Raw genomic sequence first — 24,014 nt, forward strand, 5'->3', positions numbered from 1 at the left:
TTTCTGCTAGCTAATAAAGCCAACTATGAAACTGCTGTTTGCACTGTAATTGTGAATATGTTTCCCTCTGACATCTCTGTATCTCTGTATCTCTGTTTTGTTTAGGATAATTGTCTTAAAAAGTTACTGTAATACTAATAACGAATGTGAAGACACTTGTTACGTAGGCACAGTGCTACTAACCCATGGGTGCTTGGCTCCCGAACATCTTATACTGAGGGAACCTGTGTGGTGAATGATGTGTGTTTCCAGTGCAGTAATAATCTGTTGTTGCTGTGATACCAATAAACTCTCTACCCTCTCCCCCATCTCTTACTCAAGACTTTAGCCAACCCCACAGCTCCCTAAACAAGAGGGAGCACTGTAATGAAGAGAAGCTGTTTCTTTCACAGGTGAGTCCTGGGAGAGTTTTTCTATGCATCCACATCCCTGGTTTGATTGTTCAGAACAGCCATGGTCTCTGCTATGTTGATTTTGAACCTACACGGCTTAGCTTTGCCCATGTTGTTATTACTCCCTCAATACACCCCTAGCTCAGGGGCTTCCTGCGTGCTGCTCCAAGAAATCAGGGGGTTTTTTTGTTCCTTTCCTCCTTATTTTCCATTTTACTTGTCATCTTCTGTGATAAGTCATAGGAGGTATTGTCTTAGCGTGCTTATGCATCCTCCCTGCTGTGCTGCAAGGACCTGCATGTCCTCCACGAGGCAGCAGAGGATCGGGCCAACTCCACTTCCTTGTTGATGAGCTGAGCCTGCCCCACACTGTCCTAAAAGGTCTGCTTGCATCGTGCTTATGTCTGTGCAAATGGGGACCAGGCAGAAGTATTACTGATGGTCTGTAACATGGTCTTCTGCAGCTTCATCTTGCAGCTATTTGCACTTCAGAAACTACATTGTGGTAACTGGCCCCAGGCTGCTTAAGGGAGGAGGGGAAACTTGCTTATCTTTCTAGGACCCTTTTACATCCCAGTTCTGCATGCTCCTTGTTAGCATCATTGGCCCCAGAACTGCTGAAAGAGCTGTTTCTGTCATTGCTACACTGTCTAGCTGCACATCTGATAGAAGGTGGTGGTTTGCTGCTATGTTGGGCTACAAGTTGCCTCTGGTCACCGTAGGAGGCAGAGAAGATATGCGGCATAAGGATATTAAAATAAGGGAGACTGTTCCCTTTGAGGCAAGCTGTAACAATTAAGCTTTTGGTCAAAAAGTTGTTGACACTGTGGATGTGGAGGCGTTGGAGGTGGGTTTTTTCCTGTGGCTCCTAACAGCAAACTGCAAATGTCCCTGACCTAGCAATATCTAATTTGGAAAAACTGTGTTTCCCCAGGAATGCTAGGGCCGTTGGTAGTATTGCAAGCCCATGTTTTGTTGGTTTTTGGGAGGCCCCTTCTGCTCTCAAACAAGCTGTCTGTAAAAGGTCTTACTCCACCCTTCCGTGACCTCAGTAACCCACAGCGGCAGATTCCTGAACAGCAGCGTGAAGCACAGGAAAGAGTTATGATAATACTGTGGTAAAGGCATTTGATGTTTAAGTGCTTGGCCATGCAGGCCTGCTTAAAAGAACAGAGTTTGTAGTAGGCTGCCTAAGCCTTTCACTGCAGGGCAATCTGCTTAGCCACACCTGCCATGCTCAGGTAACCAGGTGATCTAACGTCAGCCTGCCTTGCAAAGGTGAGGTTAGTCATGCATTGAGCAGTGGGATGAGGTAGTAAGAAGTGGCCAGCAGCACTGCCCATGTAGACAAAGCCCTTAGATGGCTGTGGTCTGCTGCACTTTGCACAGTATTCACAACAATCAGGAATGCGATAGCGGACTTAAGATGTCGCACTGACCGGAACAGTGTCCTTTTACTGGGGGACTTGATGAGCAGAGGAAAGGGGGGAGGTCAAATCTCACAGATTCTTGAGTGAAAGCATGACCAGGATACAGAAGTGGTCCTGGACTGTAGTACTGACCATCTTCTCTGAAAGACTAACAATGTGTTCACTAGCCAGGCATAGAAGCAGGTAGACACAGAAATCCCACTCTATCTGAGGCGCTCTCAGGCTCAAAAAATGTGCATTGTACAAGGCAAGGAATGCAGCACAGACAGAGCTAGTGCTGCATGTCCCAGTAGCCTTGACTGTAATGTGATGTTTCTCCTATTACTACGTTTGCCTCCATAGTGATCCAAAACCAGAGGAGATAACAAAACATATGCATTTGGTACTGGCTTCACAGTAGACAAACAGTGGATGTCTATACAAATGGAGCACTTTGAACAAAAACCAACCAAACAACAACAAAAAAACCCAAACAAAACCAAAAACCAAACCAACCTCAAGGTAGATGCAACTTAAAACAAATCACCTGGTGAGAAACACTGTTCACCTGATGGAAGCTAATTGTGGGACACTAGGACAGGTGTAAATGGGCCCTAGAAAACATGAAAGAAGGGTCTGAGTGGCCTTTGGAGAACTGGAGTTCAGTTAATGGTCTTTAGGCTGAGTGGCACTGGGAGCACGGGGGAAGTATGAAAAAAGGCAACTTGCAGAGAGCTGTGATATTCTTGTCAGAAATACTGCTTTGTATTTTGGAATAGTAATATGAAAGGAAACTGGTAAAAGAAGTTTGTGCTTTGCCGTTTGAGCCAAACTGCTGATGAACTCTTGTACTGATTTTTTTGTCTGCCCTGTAGGCAGAATATGGTAAAAGCTGTGGGTCTTACACAGCCGTAGCATCTTTATGGTGACCTGCGGCAGTAGGCTGGGAAAATGCAGGGATCCAATTTGTCACTACAGGACATAAGAGGTTTGCTGCTGCAGCAGGCAAACTACAGGCATCTGGACAGCTCTGAGGCAGCAGGTGTTATTTGCTTAAATGACACTCTGAAGGCTGCTTACATTTTAGGGGCTTTCTGTTTCTGCTCCTGTTCAGGATTGTTGTAACTGTAAAAAGTGTAATATACATTTAGATGGGTAACCATGGGGCCTCATGGGAGTTGGCAGGAGTCTTACTGGATGGGGAAGGCCCAAAAGCAGATATTGGGAGAAGAACTATAACTCAATTTGTAGCACCAATTTGCACCATTTTTGCATGGCCCCTGTCTTGCTGTCTCTTGGCCCCTAAAGCTAATACTGGCAGACTGTTATTCAGTCTGTGCTTTGCCTGCTTCTCTCTTCCCCTTCTCTGGCACTAGACCCATGTACATGACTGACTTGATGGATCTTGACTGTAACACTACCACTGCAGCACTGCAGCTGGGTGTGGACTCTAGGATTTGGACATGGAAGCACTGCAATGCCTTTGCTTCCAGAGCTGCCCCTTTGAGCACAGTGCAGCGATAGGCTGTGGAGGAGGTACAGGACAGGGCAGCTCAGGGATGCTCAGGTGTCTGAGCACAGCTGGGCAGAGGCCTTGGATGGAAGCAGTCTCACCTCACATTCAGACGAGGCTAGGAAATGGCTTTAGGTCGCTTAGAGAGCTCTTCTGTTGGCCTTTTTTATATAAACGTTGCAAGAAGGTACTTTTATATTCAGCGAACTACTTGGCCTTTCAAATGTTAACCCTTTAACAGAAATTCCTCAGTTTCTCTGTCACTAATGAGTAATTGCAGATGCAGCTACTTTAACTCAATCTGATAATCTGAGAAGTTTTTCATTGGTTCTTGAGATTATCTTTAAAATCGGGCACGGTAAGCTCTGCTTTATTATGCCACTGCTGCTACTGCCTGATCATCAAACCGCACAGCCTAAATTATCAAGGGACAGAAGCAGAGCGAAAAGTGAAGTTTCCTTTGAGCTGGTAAGACAGTTTAACATATTTCTGTGCTATGCATGCCAGTAAATAATGATAGGATATATCTACTGAGCTAAGATATTGAAAAATAATTTCTTTACCTAAATGTGGAATGCTATATTGTTTCTTGTACTAGGAACTTAGAACAATAAAACCACCAGATTGGTCTTTGCACTTTTGTTCTGCTAGATTGCTGAGCGCAAAACCACACTATTGCGTTAATTCTGGTATGGGTTGTGCTAGAAAGAGGCACCATCCTGAACAAATGATTTTTAGATACTCCTCTCTGACTGAAACAGATGAATGTAAATGAATCCAGCCAAAATAGCCCTAAGTGTTTGGAACTTTGCAGAAAAAAATTATGCTTTTTTAGTGTATGCATATATGTGTGTGTATGAATATTGCTTTATTGCAGTAGTCATCCTTTGTAGCAGCTTTTTTCAGCCTCTGGGATACAAGTCTGTCAAATCTAAAAGTACATAGCTGTGAGCATCAAATTGTGGAAAAACGGCTCTCCAAATATGAAGTGAGAAAAAGACCAGTTATATGGGGTTCTCTCTGATAATCTGTGCAGATGAGGAGATCCTACTACTTCTTCCTTGCTCTCTAGCAGTTCGCATGCTGATCATGTGAGTCTACTATGTGTACTTGACGTGCTTGTGTCAGACGTGCTTAGAGGCCTAGGTATTCAGGAGGCAGATAATCTATCATTAATTTTTCTTAAAGGACCTACACAATATTTTCTTGTAGGCAGGGATGATTGAAGGAGTGCCCATGATACACAATCACACTTACCACAATGGATCGCTCTGGAGGATGTGCACTTGGGGCTAACCTTAATGGATGGAGGGATGTGCATGCTGGTACAGATATACTATTGCCTGTCACTGTTTTACTTCGTAGGTGCAAGTCAGTGTCCTGCCTTTCTTTAGCGCCCGTTTGTGATGCCTCTGGAAGAGACTGAGGCAAAGGAAGGGATTATGTCCAAGGGAGAGCGGGTCATTTATGAGTAATTGCTAAGGTGTAAGGAATGGAAACAGAGTATTCAAGGGTTCAGGTCTGCTGTGCCTGCTCCCACTGTGCACCACTCATTTTATCTTGCTGTGGGAGGGAGAGCGAGGAGAGCATGCTTTGGAACAGCTCAGAGCCACTGTCAAATCAGAGCCTGAAGCTTCTGACTTCCTCTAAGATTTAGGTGAGCATAGCAGACCATATGAGTGAGCTGTAATAAGAAAAATTGTTTTGTCAGTGCAATCTACTGTATATAACAGTTGATGGTGGGATAGAATCTAGGAGTCCTGGCTGTCTGCTGTGGGCTGGCATATAATGTGGTATGTATCAAAGGGTACTCAAGCATGTTGAAGAATCTTATGCACACATCTCCACATGAAATCCTTGCTCATGCTCTTGTATGGCACTTCAATTTCATGTTTTATCAGGCCTTTGTAAAGCTGATCTTGTCTCACTTGTAGTCATCCAAAGGCTGGAGATGCAAAGGTCCTTTTTTGTGTCCGTCACTTTGAACCCATTACATTTCTCTACACAGTTCTTCTATCTCCCTTTCTCTATCACATCAAACATAAGCTTCTTGTCCCCACTTTCAAAGTCACTGACAACCTCTCCTTGTCCTCTTGTCATCTCTTACTTCCATGTCAAGAAGTCAACTCTTTCTACAATGCCTGCTTCCACTTCCCACTAGGTCATCCAAACAACTCCTCCGAACCTTCCTCCATGCTACTGCTTACACGCTGAAGGTGCTGCCTACAATTCTCTTGAGCTACCTTAACCTCATTCTTCAAGTCTCTCCTTAAAGCTCTGCTTTGCTGAGTTACTAAAACCCAGACAATATCTAGGCTACCCGCATGCTTGAGACTGTGCTGTATTACTGTTTCTTGTATTACTTCCCCTCTCACTGGTATCTATCAAATAATTTACCCTATAAACTCTTAAAAGCAAAGGCCATCTTTTTATTGTGTGTTCTGTGGACCCCTGAATGTAGGGGTTAGCCAGAACTTTGAGTATGGATTTCTGGTAATACAAACAGATATAGCAGTTAACAGTCGATCGATCACCTGTCTTTCTGTTGATAAGCAGTTGAGAGCATTTGGAAAATCTGTGTTGTACAAATTCTGGTTAAAGTAAATTGAAATGACTTTTGAGAAATGGAGGCAGCTGATGGAACCCCAGGAGGGGAGAGGAAAGGCATGGCTGCAAGGCCTCATTTCCTTCAGCAGGTAACAGACAGAACAACTCTGCCTTGGAAACATACAGAAAGGATGGAAACACCATTGCAACCAGCTTGCGACCACCTAGGAACCTCGAGGTCACCAGTCAGCTTCTGGTGCTGAACCAACACCTGGATTGATGGCAGCATACCTGGTGTATCATTTCAGGGCTTTCTCTCAGACATTTGGTCTCTCTTTCCTGCAGAGTGAAGGTGGTGGTTCTCCCTTCCTCCGACACCTCCCACACCTATAATTTTCATGGGACTTTTCTGCCTTCACCCACAACTCAGCGATGTTGCAGAAACTGGGCATTAGAACAAAAAAAAGCATCAAGTAGCCTGGCTAGGAAGTTGATTTGTCTTCCAGTCCCCTAGCTGCTGTAATAGTGCCCTTGCTGCTAGCACTGGACACAGGGCATGCCAATGAGATGTTGCCTTGCAATGGTGCTGGCACCTTAATTGGTTTCTGCTTGGTTCCTGGCTTCATAATCAGCTTCTGGCTTTCCTCCTGCTGCAGAAAGAACTGGCAGCATTCAGAGATGGTGGTCACTGGGAAGAATGATGAATGCCTGCTATGTCACCAAGAATCCCTTCACCCATCCATTCTCACTGAAATTGCAAAGTGCTTTTGCACTTGCCTCATTTTTGTCCCATTCTGTGGCTGGCTGCTGTCCAGCACCAAGAAGAGCTGAGGTTTGAACTGACCATGTCTATTTTGCTACATAGCCTATCAAAACCTTCATATTGACCTACATAAGGGGAAGAGAATTTCACCAAAGCAGTCACTTTCTTCTGCGACTTGCCAAGACAGTTCATCTGTGGTCAGGCTGGGCTATTGTCTGCTCAACCTGCCTTAGGGTAATGTGGCAATTCTTTTCCCACAGCTGAGTGACTTGAGCCAGGTAGGAAGCACAGTCAGTATGAAAGATGAGAAAAGGCATCAGAGCATCTCTAGGATTCTAGCAGAGTTTGCAGTTATTTTCTTGCAAGGCCAAACTCATTGCAAGCATCAGCAAACATTACTCAGATGACCTCATTAATATGTCTCTATGCTTGCAATTGGTATTTCCCCTGAACACTATAAAATGTACAATTATTGCCTTTCCTCATAAGTGGGAAGTGTCTGGCAGTTACTGAGAAGTGATAGGGCCTGTTTCTGAATCAGCTTTTTAGGATGTACTAGAGGTTTACCTTTGTAAGGCTGAGGATTGCTGATGTTAAGAGAACGCTAACATGATCACTTTAGGACAGGCAACTATAACTGAGTCCTGCATCAATTTCACAGCTTCCATCTGAGCTAAGGATTTTTTTTTTTTTAAGATACTTAACAAAGATTTATAGACTATAAGTCTTGGATCATATGTTTAGGCAAGAAGTTCCAGCAATAAAGGTAGCTCCCCTTTGTACAGATTCTGCACTTTATTTCTGTCTAATTGTACCTACCTTCAGTGTCCAGCTACTGGATTCTTTCCATCTTTCTCTAGTAGATTAAAAAAACAAACAAACAAACAAACAAAACAAAACAAAACAAAAAAAAAACCAACAACTTTTCTCCTACCTGAAATCTTCCCATGTAAGATACTTATGGCTGGTGTGGAATTACTACTTAGCCTTTCCTTTGGTTAAGTTAAAGAGATTTAGTTGGTCTTTAGTTGGTAATTTCTGAGGAAAGTTATCCAGGATTAAATCATTCTTATAGCCCTTTTCAGAACTGTTTTCATCTTTTCAGCAACTTTTTGTTTCAACTGTAGATCCTAACAGAAGAAATGAACTAATAATGGTCTTACAAATGCTACATGTAGCTGTAATAACATCTTGTAATTCATATGCATCCACAGTCTGTGTGTTAGCTCCTCTAATTGCATTAATGTACTGCAGAATCTCATTCAGCTGGTTATGTGCTATTTCCCCAAATCATTTTCTGATAAGCCTTTCAGAATTCAGTGTTCTATGACCTACTTATGACTAACATTCATGGCTTCTAACACACAAATTTGCATTTAAACGTGCTGTCTTTGTTTCCAGGTGAGCTAGAGAGTCAGGAAATGTCTGACATATTTCAAACACTGCAGAACCGAACAAAGAACTTCTTGTGGCGGGGGGAGTTTATCAAATTAGTAGCAATTACCTGGAAATATTCTGTCCTGGTTTAGTTATCTTGACCTATGTTTGTTTGTTTGGGCGCCTGAACAAGTTCTTGTAAGTACATGTATAATTCTACTTAATGCAGCTCTCTCTATTTCATATTTAGTCAGTCTTACTGTATTTATCACAGGGATCATATGCAACCCTGATTAGAATGATAAGCAGGGGAGACTTCATGCCTCCCAGCTTCCCTCAGCTAAAATCAGCTAATGGTGACACTTCCTCTCGACAACCCCCACTCTGAAGAAGGTCTGCAGCAAAACAGGATATTTATGAAAACCCCATAAATAAAGAGGTGGTGAAGTGGAAGCTAGCAAGATTCCTTTTCTCTTGATCCGTTTTTGAAACACTGTAATTATTTTAATATTTAATTTAGAAAAGGGACACCATAAGCAGGCATAATTACAAGAAAGAGGTTGATATACGGATGCTGCTGTCTACCTTTGTGAAACCTGGGACTGGAAGGATACTCTTGGTCATAGAGTTCAGCTACTGTAGCCATCAGATCATTTAATCCCTTCAGTAAAACAATCCTCTTGATTTAAATATCACAATCCTTGCTAAGCATAGGCTCTTTCTCATTCCTATTCAAGACTACTTCAGATCCTTTGTTGGTTAGAAACCATGATCTATTCTATAGCCAGGCCATACGCATTTGGTCTTGTGCTAATGCTGTACTTAGTGTTTCTCCTATCCTGACACTTCTCTCTCCCCCAGCTTCTTCTGAAGGACAGATCATAACCCCTGGCAAATTTTGGTTGTTTTTTCTTTTTTGCAATAACTAAGCCAAGCTCTTTCAAGACAGACCATTCTCACAGTCTCTCATTATCCCAGCCCTAGAGCTCAGTTCAGTGTCCACGCTGGGCAAGCAGTACAGTGTTCCTCCAATATTTTTTTAATTTTTCAAGTAATTGTTTTCGTCTATACTTATTATTGGTCTTTGTCTACAAATTCACTTCATGTTTTCTGAGTTCCAGGCTGAGTCATGGGCTCCTTAGAGCAGCACACTACCTGCAGATGTGCTGGGCTTGTTTGCTGCGTTACAGTAACGGCAAATATTGCAAACTGGAAGCATCTTAAAAAAAACCACCATATATTGCTGAGTAGATCAGGTCAGGATTCTTCATATTAAACTTTGTTTGCTGGAAAATCATCAAATCAGAAACTTTTAATGAAAAAAAAATTATTTTAAATTAAAAGTTCATCAGGAAACAATTCATGCAATGGAATTTCTGGTTAAAAAGAAAGAGAGGGAATCCAGCATAACCTTGTAGAGAGATAGCGTTCCATATTGCAGAAGATACACTTCAAGTATCCTTACACAGCCCTTAAGTAAATTAGGGCAATGACTAGGCCTTAAGTATTCTATATCCCCAATGAGTGCTTTGACCAGGAGCATATCCGCTGTTCTCTCTGTTTGTCTTTTGGAGTTTTCTTTTACGGCAAGGAAATACTTATGGAAAAGAAATATGATCCCAAGATTCCCACACTGCAGATGAGCAGCTTGGTTATCTGCCTGGAATTGTAGCTTCTTGTATATGTGTGTTTGTGTGTCTGAGAGAGAGAAAACTATGATGGGTCTTAGTTTTGTTCAGATATGAAGTGGGTGAATTTCTAAAACAAAAAATCTGTAGGCTAGAATACCCATTTCTATCCCAGCTTTTGTTCCTGACCTCCAACCCTTTCACATTAGCTCAGGACAACTCCCAGTGGCTTGAAGAAAGGCTCCCTCAAAAGTTTTGTGACACCAGCAGGTCAAGCAAGTGTTCCTCTAGTGAAGAGAAAGGGGAGGTTGAAGAAGAACTGGCAGAAGACCAGCTACTCGGCTCCCTGAAGGAAAAAAAGAACCCTCATTAAAGGCAGGCAGCAGTGTTTGTGGTGTAGATGGCTTTCAGCAGGTGACTACTGGTGATGGACAAGCTCATGAGAGAAAAATCTACCAAATATGCAGAAATTATGTCTGCTTGAGGAGGCCCCTGAGCTGCAAATGCCTGGAGGCTGAGAATGTTCTCAGAGAAGAACATCTATGCTTCCTCTATTGCTACGGTTTTCTCTAAGCGTCTGGTTTTGGTTACTGTCAGAAACAGCATACAGGGAAACATGAACATTTGTTCCAACCCACTGTGGCTCTCTGCTGCTCTTAAATTGTCATAAACCAGATGCCAAAAAATGCAGAAAGAAGGAAAGATGGAACACCCCTCCACCCCTGCTCAAATGGCAGGTATTAAAGATTTCAGTTCAGGCATCTGGTGCTTTAGATTCCTGTGCAAAGTACTACTTACTGCCATGAGAAGAACAGTTCCTATAGAAGAAATTATATAGCTGAGTTGGTGCCCTGTCTGACAGAGTCAAGGTCAGCTTGTGTCAGGGTTGGCAGAAGCATGTAGCTAAAGCTTCAACCTGCTGGTACAAATACTGACAAAACTGCTTCTAACAATCATTCTATTTTAGCTACTGTCTGGAATGGGAGGAGATGTGTGGCAGCTGGGCCTCCAGCTGTGCATTACTGCTGTGCTGCTCTTTGGTGGCGGAAGAGGGAGAGGTAAGAGGGGATCTGGAATAGGTGTACTATGGGAACATGCATGTGCTCATTTTTCATTCACAGACCCTAAAGTGTGTAACACAACATCTTGTGACTGCCCTTTCCCAGGTCCCAGGAACTGGTACAGCTCGCTGGCAATGCCAGGCCTAGGGAACTGAGCAAATACAGGACAAACTGGGCAGCAGAAAAAATGTAGCCACTGCTCAAGGTCCCTGCCCTAAGATCTTGCACTCATCTCATGCAGTGAAGTGCGGTACAAGAAAGAAAGAACATCATGAGGAAGGATAGATGAGGTGTCAGTAAAGGAAGCACTAGCAAGTAATGCATTTGATGTACCGTGCAAGGACTCATCAGGTGCTACGTGAATGCAGCTCTGGTCTCCTTCCTCTGCAGAGTTCCCTGGCAGCCTGAGCTGCCTGAATAACTACGTGACTACGGTGAGCTGCATATGGGCAATGGAAGAGCCTGTGGGTGATGGACCTTTCCACCTGCATTTCACCAAGTAAGAGCTGCACACCAAGAGCTGTCTGTGGCAGCCTCAGCCCTGGCATGGGCAGGACAGTGCAGAGGAGCAGAGATGGGGCCCAGCTGTAGGCTTTGCTCCCCCCACAGCAGGAGACCTGTGGCACAGCTAGCTCTGCCACCTCATCACCCCGTACCTGGGCTGCCTTGGAAGCGGCTCCCTTTTCACCATTTTGTGGGCCCACGGCCTCGGGGTGGGGGTGGGGGTGCAGCAGAGCTCCAGCACACAGGGCTGCATGATCTCATGCTGGCTCGGGGCAGTCCGCTGGTCCGTCCGGTGTCCCCTTCTGGCAGGGGCCTCTCAGTGCAGAGAGCCTTCCCATCCCAGCCTCTGCTCCCCATGATCTGGGGACTTCCAGAGCCCATCCTACATGAAGCTGTCTAATCAATTTCTAATCACTTCTTGTCTTGTTGCCTAGAAATTAAGCCCCTAGTAGTTTAATCTAAATTAATTTATATATATATATATATACACGCAAAAGGATTTTGAAAGTCCAGTGAGTTATAAGCTTTAATCATAGAATCACAGAATGCTTTGGGATGGAAGGGACTTTTAAAGGTCATCTAGTCCAATCCCCCTGCAATTGGCAGGGACATCTCCAACTAGATCAGGTTGCTCAGAGTCCCATCCAGCCTGGCCTTGAATGTTTCCAAGAATGGGGCATCTACCACCTCTCTGGGCAACCCGTTCCAGTGTTTCACCACCCTCATTGTGGAAAATTTTTTTCCTTGTGTTTAGTTTAAATCTGCTCTCCTTTAGTTTGAAACCATTACCCGTTGTCCTGTCATAGCAGGCCTTGCTAAAAAGACTGTCCCAATCTTTCTTGTAGGCCCCCTTTAAGTACTGGAAGGCTGCAGTAAGGTCTCCTCACAGCCTTCTCTTCTCCAGGCTGAACAACCCCAACGCTCTCAGCTTTTCTTCATAGCAGAGGTGTTCCGTACCTCTGATCATTTTTGTGGCCTCCTCTGGACCCGCTCCAACAGGTCCGTGTCCCTTCTGTGCTGAGGACCCCAGAGCTGGACGCAGTGCTCCAGGTGGGGTCTCACCAGAGCAGAGTAGAGGGGCAGAATCACCTCCCTCGCCCTGCTGGCCGTGCTGCTTGTGATGCAGCCCAGGATACAGTTGGCTTTCTTGGGCTGTGAGAGCACATTGCTGGCTCGTGTCCAGCCTTTCACCTACCAGTACCCCCAAGTTGTTCTCTGCAGGGCTGCACTCAATCCATTCACCCCCCCAGCCTGTATTGATACCAGAGGTTGCCCCGACCCAGATGCAGGACCTTGCACTTGGCCTTGTTGAACCTCAGGAGGTTCACACAGGCCCACTTCTCAAGCTTGTCCAGGTCCCTCTGGATGGCATCCCACCCCTCAGGCAGATTTAGATTTAATAACAGATTTAATAACAGATTTAGAATATTATGTGAATAATTTTTCTTCTAACAGAAGAAATCAGGTGAATAGTTCGCTAGGTGATAGGATAATAAGCATTGTGATATGCTAATTTGAGATGAATGTGTTTAGATTATGCAGTAACGTTGTCTTGACTATCAATAACTAGTGAACTATTACATGAGGGTAAGCCACACTGACATTAGGTGCCTCATATTCTGGTAAGGTTAAGTCAAAAATAGCCTAACTGTTAATGACACCGGATTTTAAATCTATGAAAAAATGCCAAGCTGATAAACTGTGGTATCCCAGTTTATTGTGGGGTCACATGCAACGTGAAAAATTTGCTAATAAATGGCTATGTTAGAGAATGTAATAATAGAAGACTGTTCTTTGGAGCTATTTCCCCAAGATGAGGTTTTCTGTCATTCATCCTGTTATGCTTAAAAAAAACCCAACCAACCAACCAATCTCTGACATGTTTTGCTGTCAGTACTGGTTTGTTCGTAGCAAAAGAGGCTTTATTATACAACTTGTTAGCTCTGTGCTGTGCACTTGCAACTAACCGTCCACCCACTCCTACCCCCCTACGCCAGCTGCTTTCCCGGCAGCAACAGATAGCAGCCCTCTCACTTTCAGAGGGAGCAGGGGGCAGGTACTGGGCTCTGTGGGCAGCTCCTGGGAGGTTTGGTGCTCTCAGCAGTGAGGTTATGAAGGTGTCCGCTTCCTTCCTCTTCAGCCCTGCTGTCCAGCTAGCTTTAGCATTGCTTTCTCTGCTGTCTGCACTAAGGAGGTCCATGTTCTTCCGGAATGTGGTGCTGTGCTAAGTTGCCACCCATTTTCCATAAACTGAAAAGCACTTCATCATATGACTTCAAAGAAACTTTCAGCCCTTTTATTCTTCTAGCCTCTGGTCAAAGGGCCACAACGCCAGCTGCACGCTGACTGCCAGAGAGAGCACGCAGAATCAGTACCACTGCACAATCCATTTAGCCAGCCAGATCTTGGAAACAGATGGTTATAGAGTCTCTCTCCAAGGCAACTTCTTTGGACGTAATCACACGTACATTACCTTTCCAGAGTACAATCCCTGCAAGCACAGTAAGTATGAACCAGGGCAGCTGTGGGCTGAGGCTCTGCCTAGCAGCTTTGGGGTATGCTGATATGCTCTCTAACAAAGGGTGTCTCAAAGACAGCAAGTGAAAATAATGGAAACAAGCCAGAGTGCCCATTCCTGGACAGTGCACTACCTGGACTTCATCAGTAAGGATGCAGTCCCAGTGTCTCTCCATTCTGACTTTTCCAGGACGTCAGAGAGGGCTGGCTCTGGAGCACCTTTCAAGTGTACTTCTTATCTGCATCATGTTTTCTTGTGCCATGGATAATGTACAATTGGATTGCCTCTATAGTTGTTTTTTTTTTTCCCCTAAGAAATGAAGTAATGAGGAATCAAAGTAATGGATCTAATTCAATGTCCCATGGCCTGGTACTTCAAACAAATGTTCCAGTATTCGACATGTCAGAGTCTGTCTATATTAGTGGTATGTTGGAAGAGCACAATGTGACATCTGTAGCGGTTCTTTGCTTGCAGGATTATCCCCAGGGGCTATCTGAGTTATCGTTAATTTATGTCAGTTCTGTAGCTGTTCTGACCTACCCTGTAAGCTAATTTGGTCTATTGCTGTTCTTAGTATCGCTCTTTAGACCCAGATTTATCTTCCGAGGCTTTAGTCAGCCTAGTATCATGTATCTCCTTCTGTGGTGTTCATGTCCCAAATATTGTGGAAAAAATCTACCTCTCTATTTGCAGTAAAACTTGATCCACCTTTGAACATCCAGAGCAACGTCACTGCCAGCAAGTGTCAGATATGGTGGAGTGTGCCTTGGTACCTCGTCGAAATTCTTCAGTATGAGTTGCAGTATAAGGAGTACAGCATGCCCTGGGAGGTAACTGGATGAAGCACACACTGATACTGCCTTGCTCTTTGGGCGCAATGGCCTTGCCACTCAGCTCAGGGCCTTCTGGCAGCTGACTGTTTTAACCTGACCTTTCTGGTTTCCCATATCAAGGCTGAAAGATTTTATATAAAACAGCAATACTGAAGATCAAGAAATCTTCTTCTCCTGAACCCTGCATTCAGAAGTCATCCATCATTATGCAGGCCCTCTTCTTGCATCCAAGAAAAGAGGATTTGGAAAAGGGAAAAAAAAAAAAAAAGTATTTAAAAGACCATGCTTTCGCTCAGGCTTGTTAACAGAAATTCTTTGTACTACTTTGCAGACCGCATTGAACAAGACACCACCCAGTTCACTGCCACAGATAGAAATTGAAGCCACAGAGCTTCGCAGTGGCATTACTTACATTGCACGAGTTCGCTGCAAAGTTTCTGAAAATGAGGATTCGTACCATAGTCAGTGGAGTGAGTGGAGCCAGACAACAGTGTTTCAAAAAGCAGGTACAAAGAATGTTGTTTTTACCTTAATTCATGTCTTTTCACATCCATGTTGCAAAAAAAAGGAAGATACCTGGTAAAATGAAGCTTTTCAAATCAGAACTAGCTTCCTTCAAGTTTTTATAGCAAATCGCTTTCCTTAAGGTCTTTAGCAGCCTGTTTCATTTTCATTGCTTGGATATTTGGGGTTCTATCTTGACTTCCAGACTTTTTATCAATTATTTTTGTGCTGATTCTTTTCCTAGGTGTACCAAAACTGTCTGAAAAGATCCTAAATACCAGAACTATGCAGTTCTTGTTCATTCCTCTGAGTTTTGGCACCCTAGTCTATTTATTTTGGAACTGCAAGCTTTCTTCAAGGTATGTTATAGTTTTGCATTAAGTTCCCCTTGATCTTTATAGCCTGAAGATGGTAAATCAAGTGTCTTTACAACCCTTTTGCTTCCTGTTTCTGGTGCACAGACTCAATCATTTTCAAAAGCTCTTTTGACAGTCTTGGGACATGACAGGTTCCTTGGCTCATGATAGTTAATGACCCATTACACAATCCTTAGGGAGACCAAAGTGCCCCCAAACTCAGCTAAAGTTCAAGGTTGAGGGTCTCTTGGACTTAGAGAAATTTAAACCCATGGAAATTTTTTGTTAAGTTTCCTGTAGATAAATTAAAAGTGCAAGTACACAGCAATCCATAAAGGTGGTTAAACTGATGTCAATGTTAAGCTACTTGTGACATACCTGGCAGTAGTCGGTATGTAAAATACCAATATAGGCAAACTACACTGGCTCAGATTCAGTATTTCTTAGGTTCTAGGACCAAGTTGTACAGAGAAAAAAGTGTCTCTGGAACCTTGGTTCAACCACCCTCTGCAATTTTTACACTGGCAGAGCAAAGGTAAATCTCCTACCTCTTCCTTTTCTGCCTCGACATACATTATTACGCTTCATATACGTCACTCTTAGAAAAACGGAATACATGATGTGTATATGATAAAATATTTTACAGGATAGACTCTCATAAAGGGACTAGGATGTCTGGCAGAATTTCTTTGTCTAAATGTAATGAAACTAGAACTCTCTCAAACACTTCCAGAAACAGTGGTTTAGATCAAATCAGTTGCTAAACAAATGCATAAATAGCTCAGTGCATATAATGAGTAATAGACTAGTATTGAGTTTGCAGCATTCCTCAGAAACTTTTAAGACTGCGCTTCAGGCTAGAAACATTAAATTCATGCACAGGAGGCAGACAAACAATTGCATGAGATGTCAGAAACCATGTGAAATGGGCTTCTCGTGCAATCTTTCTAACATAAGTGTGGGGCTTTCATCTAATCAGTGTGCTATATCATCAAGACAGAATACAGAAAAATTGTCTGTTTTTTTATTTTAAGTGTTGTTTTCTCACTTCAGGGCAAAAAGCCTCTCCTGTTTTAACATTCCCACGCCAGCTGCTTTCTTTCAGCCACTCTATAATATGCACAATGGGAATTTTAAGGTAAGAAATAAGTTTCATTTCTTTCTTATGACCCTCAGTTCATGAGGGGAGGATTTTTTTTTCCTGGGATTAATCATTCTAGCTCCTGAGCAGAGTTACCGACACATGGTTCTGGTCTTCCAGGGAGTTTATAGTTTCTCAGTTTCCTCCCTCCACATACTAGCTACACCACCAGAGCTTCTGTCCAGCTTCTCTCTCCTTAGAAATAAAACCCCTCCATTCACTCACTCCCTATCCATGCTGAACATAAAAGGTGCACCCTGTCTTTGCAAAGCCAAAGCAATACAAGCAGCTTGCAGTATATTCTGGAAGTGGAATCTTGAAAATTTCTTGTGAAATCTTGTGAAATTAGCAGCTAGATTCTCTATCCTATTACTCTAACTTTGTCCGGTAGATTTGCGCTAAACCTCTGGATTATTGTGCCAAAGCCGTATTGAAAGAACAGTTATTTTGCAAATTCCAACTCTAAGCAAAATGTCCTGAATTTATTGATCCTTTCACTAGGACTGGGTTGGACCTAATGAAGTTTTTAGCCAACTCAGAAGAGAAGAGGCCAGCAACTCAAGCAAAGTGACTGCAGGTGGAAGTTCTGATCTAAACACCCAAGAACTGATTTCCCAGATCTCCTTGAAACCTATGGAGAGCACAAATCTGGTTGCTGCAGAAGAAAACTTTGTATTTGCCTCAGGTCCAAGCCAGCAGTATGTCCCCAGCAGGTATGTAAGAGCAGAAGAGACAGAAGCGAGGCTGGGACTATTGTTTGCACAAAACCATGCTGATGGTACTGTTGGCCTGAAAATCTCTGAAATAATTAAAGCCAACCTTGAGAGCCCTAGCATGGGAAGGAATTATCCCTCTCACTCACAGCATGGAAAGGGTGACTTCCTTATGCTTCAGGAATCTTTGGAGATAGCAAATGTGTCCTTCAGCAGTAGTGACTATTGTACCTTGTGTGACAATGATACCGCAGGAGGTTTGATTCCTGCTGAACCACTGAAGCTGTCCAACGGTAATAGTCTTGTCAAACATCAGGATGATCAAAGTGACCTTCCCTGAGGAATACTGACTGCAAAGATCTTTGTGCTGTCCTCTCATCTCCCAACATTGTCTTCCCAAGTGGCTTAAATGGTGACTGTGCAGACTATTACAAACATATATAATTTTTAGGTAGATCCTCATTTTCTGTACTTCAGAAGAAGATTGTGACCAACTCCTCTGGCTAGCAAATACTACCCCTACAGGCATGGCAAGGCAACATCTGCTGTCTCAGGAGACACATGACCTCATAAAACCATGATAAACAATTTTTGTTAAAGAGGGAAATTTTGCTTCTTAATATGAAATTGATGACTTCAAATGGTTCCTGATTCCATCAGAATTTATAATTGCACTCTTTAAAGATAATCAGGCAGTGGGCTTTATTCTTTGTTATCCTGAATGGCTGTAACTTTTTATTTTGCAGTAACTAAGCCCCATGTACTGCTTTGATTTTAACAAAAATTTATTCCAAGGTTAAGTGGCTGGGCGGATCTAATGGAGAAAGGTGAAAAGCAAGAATAGCACAAATCACAAAACAGGCCAGGCCCACTGCCTCTCCAGGGCTTTTATTATTTCTCCAGAATTGACGAGTCCTTTGCCTATCTGCTCAACAGGTGCAGCCTTTCTGAGCCAAATCTGTGGAGGTTTACTTTCTGCCCTAGACACAGAAAATCCTATATATGAATGATTACCCACCAAGCAGATTCCTGGAGACTTAGTTATGCCTCCTAGATTTAAAGGGCTTGACAGTTTTAGCAAGCATACTGAGATGTGTACACATGCATCTACACTAGCCGGCACATGCATACATACAGTCACAGACATTCATCCCCTCCTCTTTGGGACTGCTTCCCTTGTCTCTCTGATGACTGTTAGCACTGATTAGTTTCGACAATGCAAAGAAAGATTTCAGTTATAAGTAACAAAGTAGACTGAGACACCCTTCCCAAAAACATGTGCTAAGCCAGAGAACTATTGCGGGAAGTCTTCATCTGGGAGAAAAGCAGCAATAGAAGGAGGAGTTCACATCCAACTTGTGTGACAGCCACAGGACGTGTCAGCTTTCAGTGCTGTAAGCACAGGGCTTTTCTGATATCTGAAAAAATATCCCCTTTCTGGTCCTTTGTGCTTTTTATCTTGTAAAAACCATATTCAAGGGTGCTTTTTATACGATAGCACAATCTAATGGCAGGAGAACAATGTGATGTTACTGTCATTAACAGTTGCTATAATTTCCTCTGGAGAAGAAAATGTGTAAAAGAAGATCACATGCCTGAAGGATTTTGGTGATCCCAAACTTTTAGGCCCCCTAGTGTGGCTTGATGTGGTGTCCCAAATTTCAAATCTTCAGAATGAGAGAGATGCTTCCTGAAATTATCAGATCACTTGTATCTTAAATCTCTCAGATCTTGACAGCCCTTGCTTATGAACATGTCTGCACAGAAACTGAAGCAGTTTCATAAAATCTTGTTCAGTTAACAAGGCATTCTGCGCTGCTAATATTAGCAAAAGGAGAATGGGAACAATTATATTCAGATATGAGTAAGGAGCAGCAGGTTAGGCTATGGAAGGAAAAAGCACAAAACTTAATGAGATAGATAGAGAAGCAAAAGGAAATAGAGAGAGTGAGCGTAGTAGGAAATTACTTGAGAGAAATGAAAAGTCAAAGATGATGCCACCTGTGTCCATCAGGCCAGGAGAGGAAGACTATAAGAACTGAGTCTGGAGATGATGACAGGCTGATGGTTAAAGGGCTGAAATGATATCGCAGCATCAGCAGTTCTCCAGGTGAAACTCTAACAACTTTGAGCTGCTTCTGCTTCTGTGCAGCTACTTACAAAATGGGAAAAGTGCAAAGAGGAAAGGTCCCATAGAAAATGCTAGTTGTTGCAGCTAGAAAAAAAAAGAATAAAATGCCTCCACTTTACAATTACGTCTTTGGAACAATCAAAGCCTCATTTTTATTCAGCCAATGAAAACCTACAATTTTTCTAGAAAAGCAATTTTTCTAGAAAAGCCCATTTTTCTGTCCTTTTGTTTTGTGTTTTTGTTTTGGTTTGGGGTTTTGTTGTTCAGTTTTTTTGTGTCATGTTTGGGACTGCTATTAGGTTCAAGCTATGGTTTTTCACAGCTTCTCCCAGAATCTCTGAACTATTCTAAGACTGAGTTTTGCCTCGAAGTGTGATATATATCCTTCCAGTGGAAGACAGAGAACTACCATCTAGTAAGGAGCCATAATGTGGGCTCTGGTTAAGCTTTTGAAGGCTTTCAGTTCCTGGGCCTACTGAGTGCATGCTATGTGTATCATCTGCAACCAGAATAAAGTGGCCGGTATTTTCCCCTTTTTTTTTTTTCCTGTTGAGTTTTGCCAGAGGAAACAATTTTAGAAGATATTTAAGTAAAGCTTGTAAGCCACTAAGGAGTTGAAAATATTCTGTGACAAAGATTTTGTTCTAGTTGTGTGTTTGTTTTCTGGTTTTGTTTCTTAAAGTTAATAAAGTAAAACAACTAACACTGTATGATTATTCAGAAGTAAATAAAGCAGAGGAATTAATGCAAACTTTGATTTTTCAGAAGTTAGTGTCTGAGAGCTTTGGAAAGAACTTCAGCTTAGAAAACATAGACTATACAAATCATTAGTGAAAGCTGGTTTGAAAACTTCATGGAAGTAGGAGAGGGAAGAACTAAATGCTCTCCCCAGTTTGCAGACCAAAGCACTAAGCCAGTGCTGCCCCTACCACCATCAACAGAAAAGGGGCTAAGAAGGCTCCTGAGTGAAGATATATTTTACAGCTCATAAAGCCAAGGGGGACCAACATGGTGAGCCATCCCATGGTGTCTAGCATGTGAGCACCAGTATAGTTCTGCTAGTGCCCACCCAATAGCTATACCTCTGGTGAAGTATTGGTGTTCCCAGTAATGAGTGATAGAAGCTGTTATCTCTGTCAAATGTTCTGCTGTTTAGTCACCTGCATGCTCATTTCAAGAGGGGTAAGAAGATCAGACTGCATGTTTCTCAACAGTATAGGTATCACAGCACTGACACAAACTCATTTTGAAAAAGCAGCAAACAAGTCACAAACATTAAGAGACAGCCCTCAGCCTGTTATGACCTCTCAGTTAGGATGACTTGTCTTCACAGTGTGGCTTCGAAAGCATCAAAGCAAAGCACAAGTGTCAAATAGTGGTGTTTGGCATGCTGAAACAGTCCCTGCAGCCCTGAGCTTCAGGGCTTAAGATCATTAATCTGCAAACTCCTGCTCAAAGGTGCAGAAGCCTAGCCTGTGAAAGCAATCTTCTTTTCCAGAGACTGCTATTAGTCAGTGGCCAAATAAAGGCATAAATCTTTTCCTGGTTAAGTAAGCAGACAGGAGGAGAGTAATTCCAGAGACAAGAGAAACAAGCTTGCTCTGTTTAGTTTATTTTTGTTAAATTTGGTCATTGTGTAAACAAAGGACAGAGAATATTGGTTATACTCAGAGCACCACCATCTTACAAACTGCCCAATGTGAACTCTGTCAGTTCCAGCTCCACAGCCTGTCACTCCATCGTTCCTGTATTGCTGGGCTCCTGTGAGTCATGAATCCTGCGCTGCAGAAGTCTTTCTCTGTCACCATAGGCCCTTCCAGACAAGCACAGCCCCTTGAGTCTCCCAGCATCCCTCAGCAGACTGTATGCTGTTTCAGAGCCATCCACATGTTCACTCATGTAGTCAGTAAAAACACCAAAAATTAAAAATAGTCTGTTTAATCTTCAGTAATTTAATCTAATCTGCAGATCTGTTCCTGCTAGAGGCACAGCAATTCTGAAGACAGAGGCGCTAATCAAGTACAGAGATCTAATCTATAAGTTCTAACGCAAGAACCGTGATATTTTATGACATACATATTTATGTGCTGGTGATCATAATTAGAAAAGAGGAGGGGATGTTCTTTTTGTGATAGGAAAGGGAACGAACACACAGGGGGGTCGTTTGTTTGTTTTTAACAACGTTCAAACCAAGTATTAAGTTGCAACACAAAACTACAGCACTTGGATTGCTTTTTCCTTGATGTTCATGGAGCCAAGTTAACTGACAAAATCCAAAATCCCAGTGTCAAATCTTATCATTTTAGGGCTGATGAATAGATTGATTTGATCAATGCGCTTCCTATGTTCAGTGCATATTGGAGTGCAGCACAGAAACTGCTGTGACAGCGTCAGCTCTAGATATCATGTGCACGTACAACGGCCCAGTATTATGGGGTATTTGCCTCTGGCTAGAAGTAGTATATTTATATTTGTGTGGTACTGCAGGCCCAACACTATATGGCTTTTTGAGCCAAGCTGATTCATGCGAAGCCTAATATAGGCAGTGCCAGAGCACAGAAGCAACAGTCATTACAGTCCAAACACAAGTAGTGAGTTGTCTTTTGTATTATCTTTTTCTAACATGGTCTGCCAAATGCTGAAAAAGTTGTAAGCCACAGGCAAGTCTAAATAAAGCATTAGTTTAAGAAAGGAATCAGGGCATCAATGTGGAGACTTTTCCGTAACATACTTTTACATTCAAAACCAGACAATAGATGTATTCAGAATGAGATTCACAGTACTAGAGAAAAAAATTAAGAATGCTTTCACATAAGTCAACAGCATGCCTCACCTGATTTCAGTGTGCAGAACTGGTCACCCCATCTTTTTAATGAGATTACGGTTTTCAATAGCTTGCACAGTGGTTCCCACAGCTCAATATATTGCAGTAGGAGGTGCACCAGTGCCAAACACATAGGTAATACAACCTTTTGACTCCTAATACCAGTTTCTTCTTTATACAGTTAAAGTTCATGTATGCCATTTAAAGACTACTGATCCCTTCTGTCACCTTCCCTTACCTTCATGCCCTAAAATCTGCACTGCTGCTACCACCAGACTGAGGGTTTTTTGTCTGCTGGACATAAGGATGAAGTTAGTTATTTAATCAGCATTCTGTAGGAGGGAGAAGACAGGATGCATTCTTCCCTGTCTGGGAAATCTTGGACCAGCTCTGAGCAAATAAATGCGGGCAGCTCAGCAATATTTCTGGGGCTAAATAGTCCAGTGACATGGAAGTCACCTGCCAATCTGAATGGAACTTGTGTACATGAACTGAGGAAAAGCCTAGGGTTTGTTCATAATATGCCTATCTCAGATCTTCTGACGTTTGTTATAATCAAAGTTTTCCCATTGCTGCAATACAGTTGCTTGCATTTGCAAACTGTGTATTAAAAATTAATTTGTCTCTCTGGGTCTAATACCCAGAGAGCTACATGTGATTTTGCATCTGTACAGTCAGTTACAGAAAGGCTTTCCGTAGCCATATGATTCAGAGACTTAAGTGAGAACACAGCTGGAATATGTGTCTCTGTAAAGAGAATTGCTGTGTGTAGTCTGTCTTAGTGTCATGGCCTAAAGTGCACCAATAGGCCTTAACTGGCCTGACCAGTCTCACCTGGGACTCCCACCCACATCCTCTGCCCAGGGCCTGGGAGCTCCATTTAACCTCCATTTGGGCCTGAGTGCCATCATTTGTCTTCAGTTCTGTCTCTGCGTCACTTCCTGACGGCCTCTGGAACCTGGCTTTAGGCAGGTTGTATTTTGGACGGACCCCTTGGGCGGATGTTGTAGCTTGTCTCCAGTCCTCTCTCTGTCCCTGACTCCTAGATGGACCCTGGACCTATGCTGTAGCCTTGTTTCCAGCCCTACCTCCTAGAAGGACCTTGGACCTGCGGTAGAGCTTTGTCTCCAGGCCCACCTGCATCCCCACTGCTCCTGGGCTCCCTGGCTGGACCCTGGACCTGGTTCATCACCTCACCTCCTCTGGAGCGCCAGCGAACCTTGTTACCAGCACCGGGCTCTGCTCGCTTTCTCCAGACCCTGCGGAACTGCCCGCTGGCTGCGGAGGCTCTGCCTCCCGCGGCGGCCCCGTCCCGCGGCGGCCCCGTCCCGCGGCGGCCCCGTCCCGCGGCGGCCCCGTCCCGCGGCGGCCCCGTCCCGCGGCGGCCCCGTCCCGCGGCGGCCCCGTCCCGCGGCGGCCCCGTCCCGCGGCGGCCCCGTCCCGCGGCGCGCCATTGCCACCTGCTGGGAGAGCCCCGCCTCCACGGGCTGCCTGCCGGTGAAGCAGAACATTAAGATCCCACCGGCGTTTCTAAAATGTTTCTGTTGATCCACTCTAATCTACTAAATTACTTCTACGTTTTCCCTCTGCTTGGTAATTAAATGTCTGTCACCAGGTGGATAGCAAAGATAGATACACGCAATTCTTAAAAAATCGCCATTCCAATTCACTCGGCAGGGTAGGGGAGATGCAGTTCACCTCTCTAAACAATGCAGTAAACCGTCTTAGCCAAGATAACACATTATTTGCTCTAGGAAAGGAGTTCTTCCTTACATCTGTATTTTTCTGCAATAATGTGTA

General features: G+C 43.4%; 1 protein-coding gene across 1 annotated transcript; it reads left to right on the plus strand.

Annotated features, from left to right (window-relative positions):
• Nucleotides 1–3,689: 3,689 nt before the first annotated feature.
• LOC309591750 (interleukin-9 receptor-like) lies at nt 3,690–17,680 on the plus strand (the record flags this gene model as incomplete). Its single annotated transcript, XM_082314505.1, has 9 exons — nt 3,690–3,782; nt 10,597–10,687; nt 11,081–11,189; nt 13,503–13,696; nt 14,406–14,542; nt 14,877–15,051; nt 15,294–15,408; nt 16,459–16,543; nt 17,048–17,680. The coding sequence occupies 9 exons, from the start codon at nt 3,690–3,692 to the stop codon at nt 17,597–17,599; spliced, it is 1,551 nt and encodes a 516-aa protein (XP_082170631.1). The 3' UTR covers nt 17,600–17,680.
• Between the last annotated feature and the right edge of the window lie 6,334 nt (nt 17,681–24,014).

Source organism: Platalea leucorodia (genome assembly GCF_965183815.1).
Source record: "Platalea leucorodia genome assembly, chromosome: 5".
In the NCBI taxonomy this organism is placed as follows: Eukaryota; Metazoa; Chordata; class Aves; order Pelecaniformes; family Threskiornithidae; genus Platalea; species Platalea leucorodia.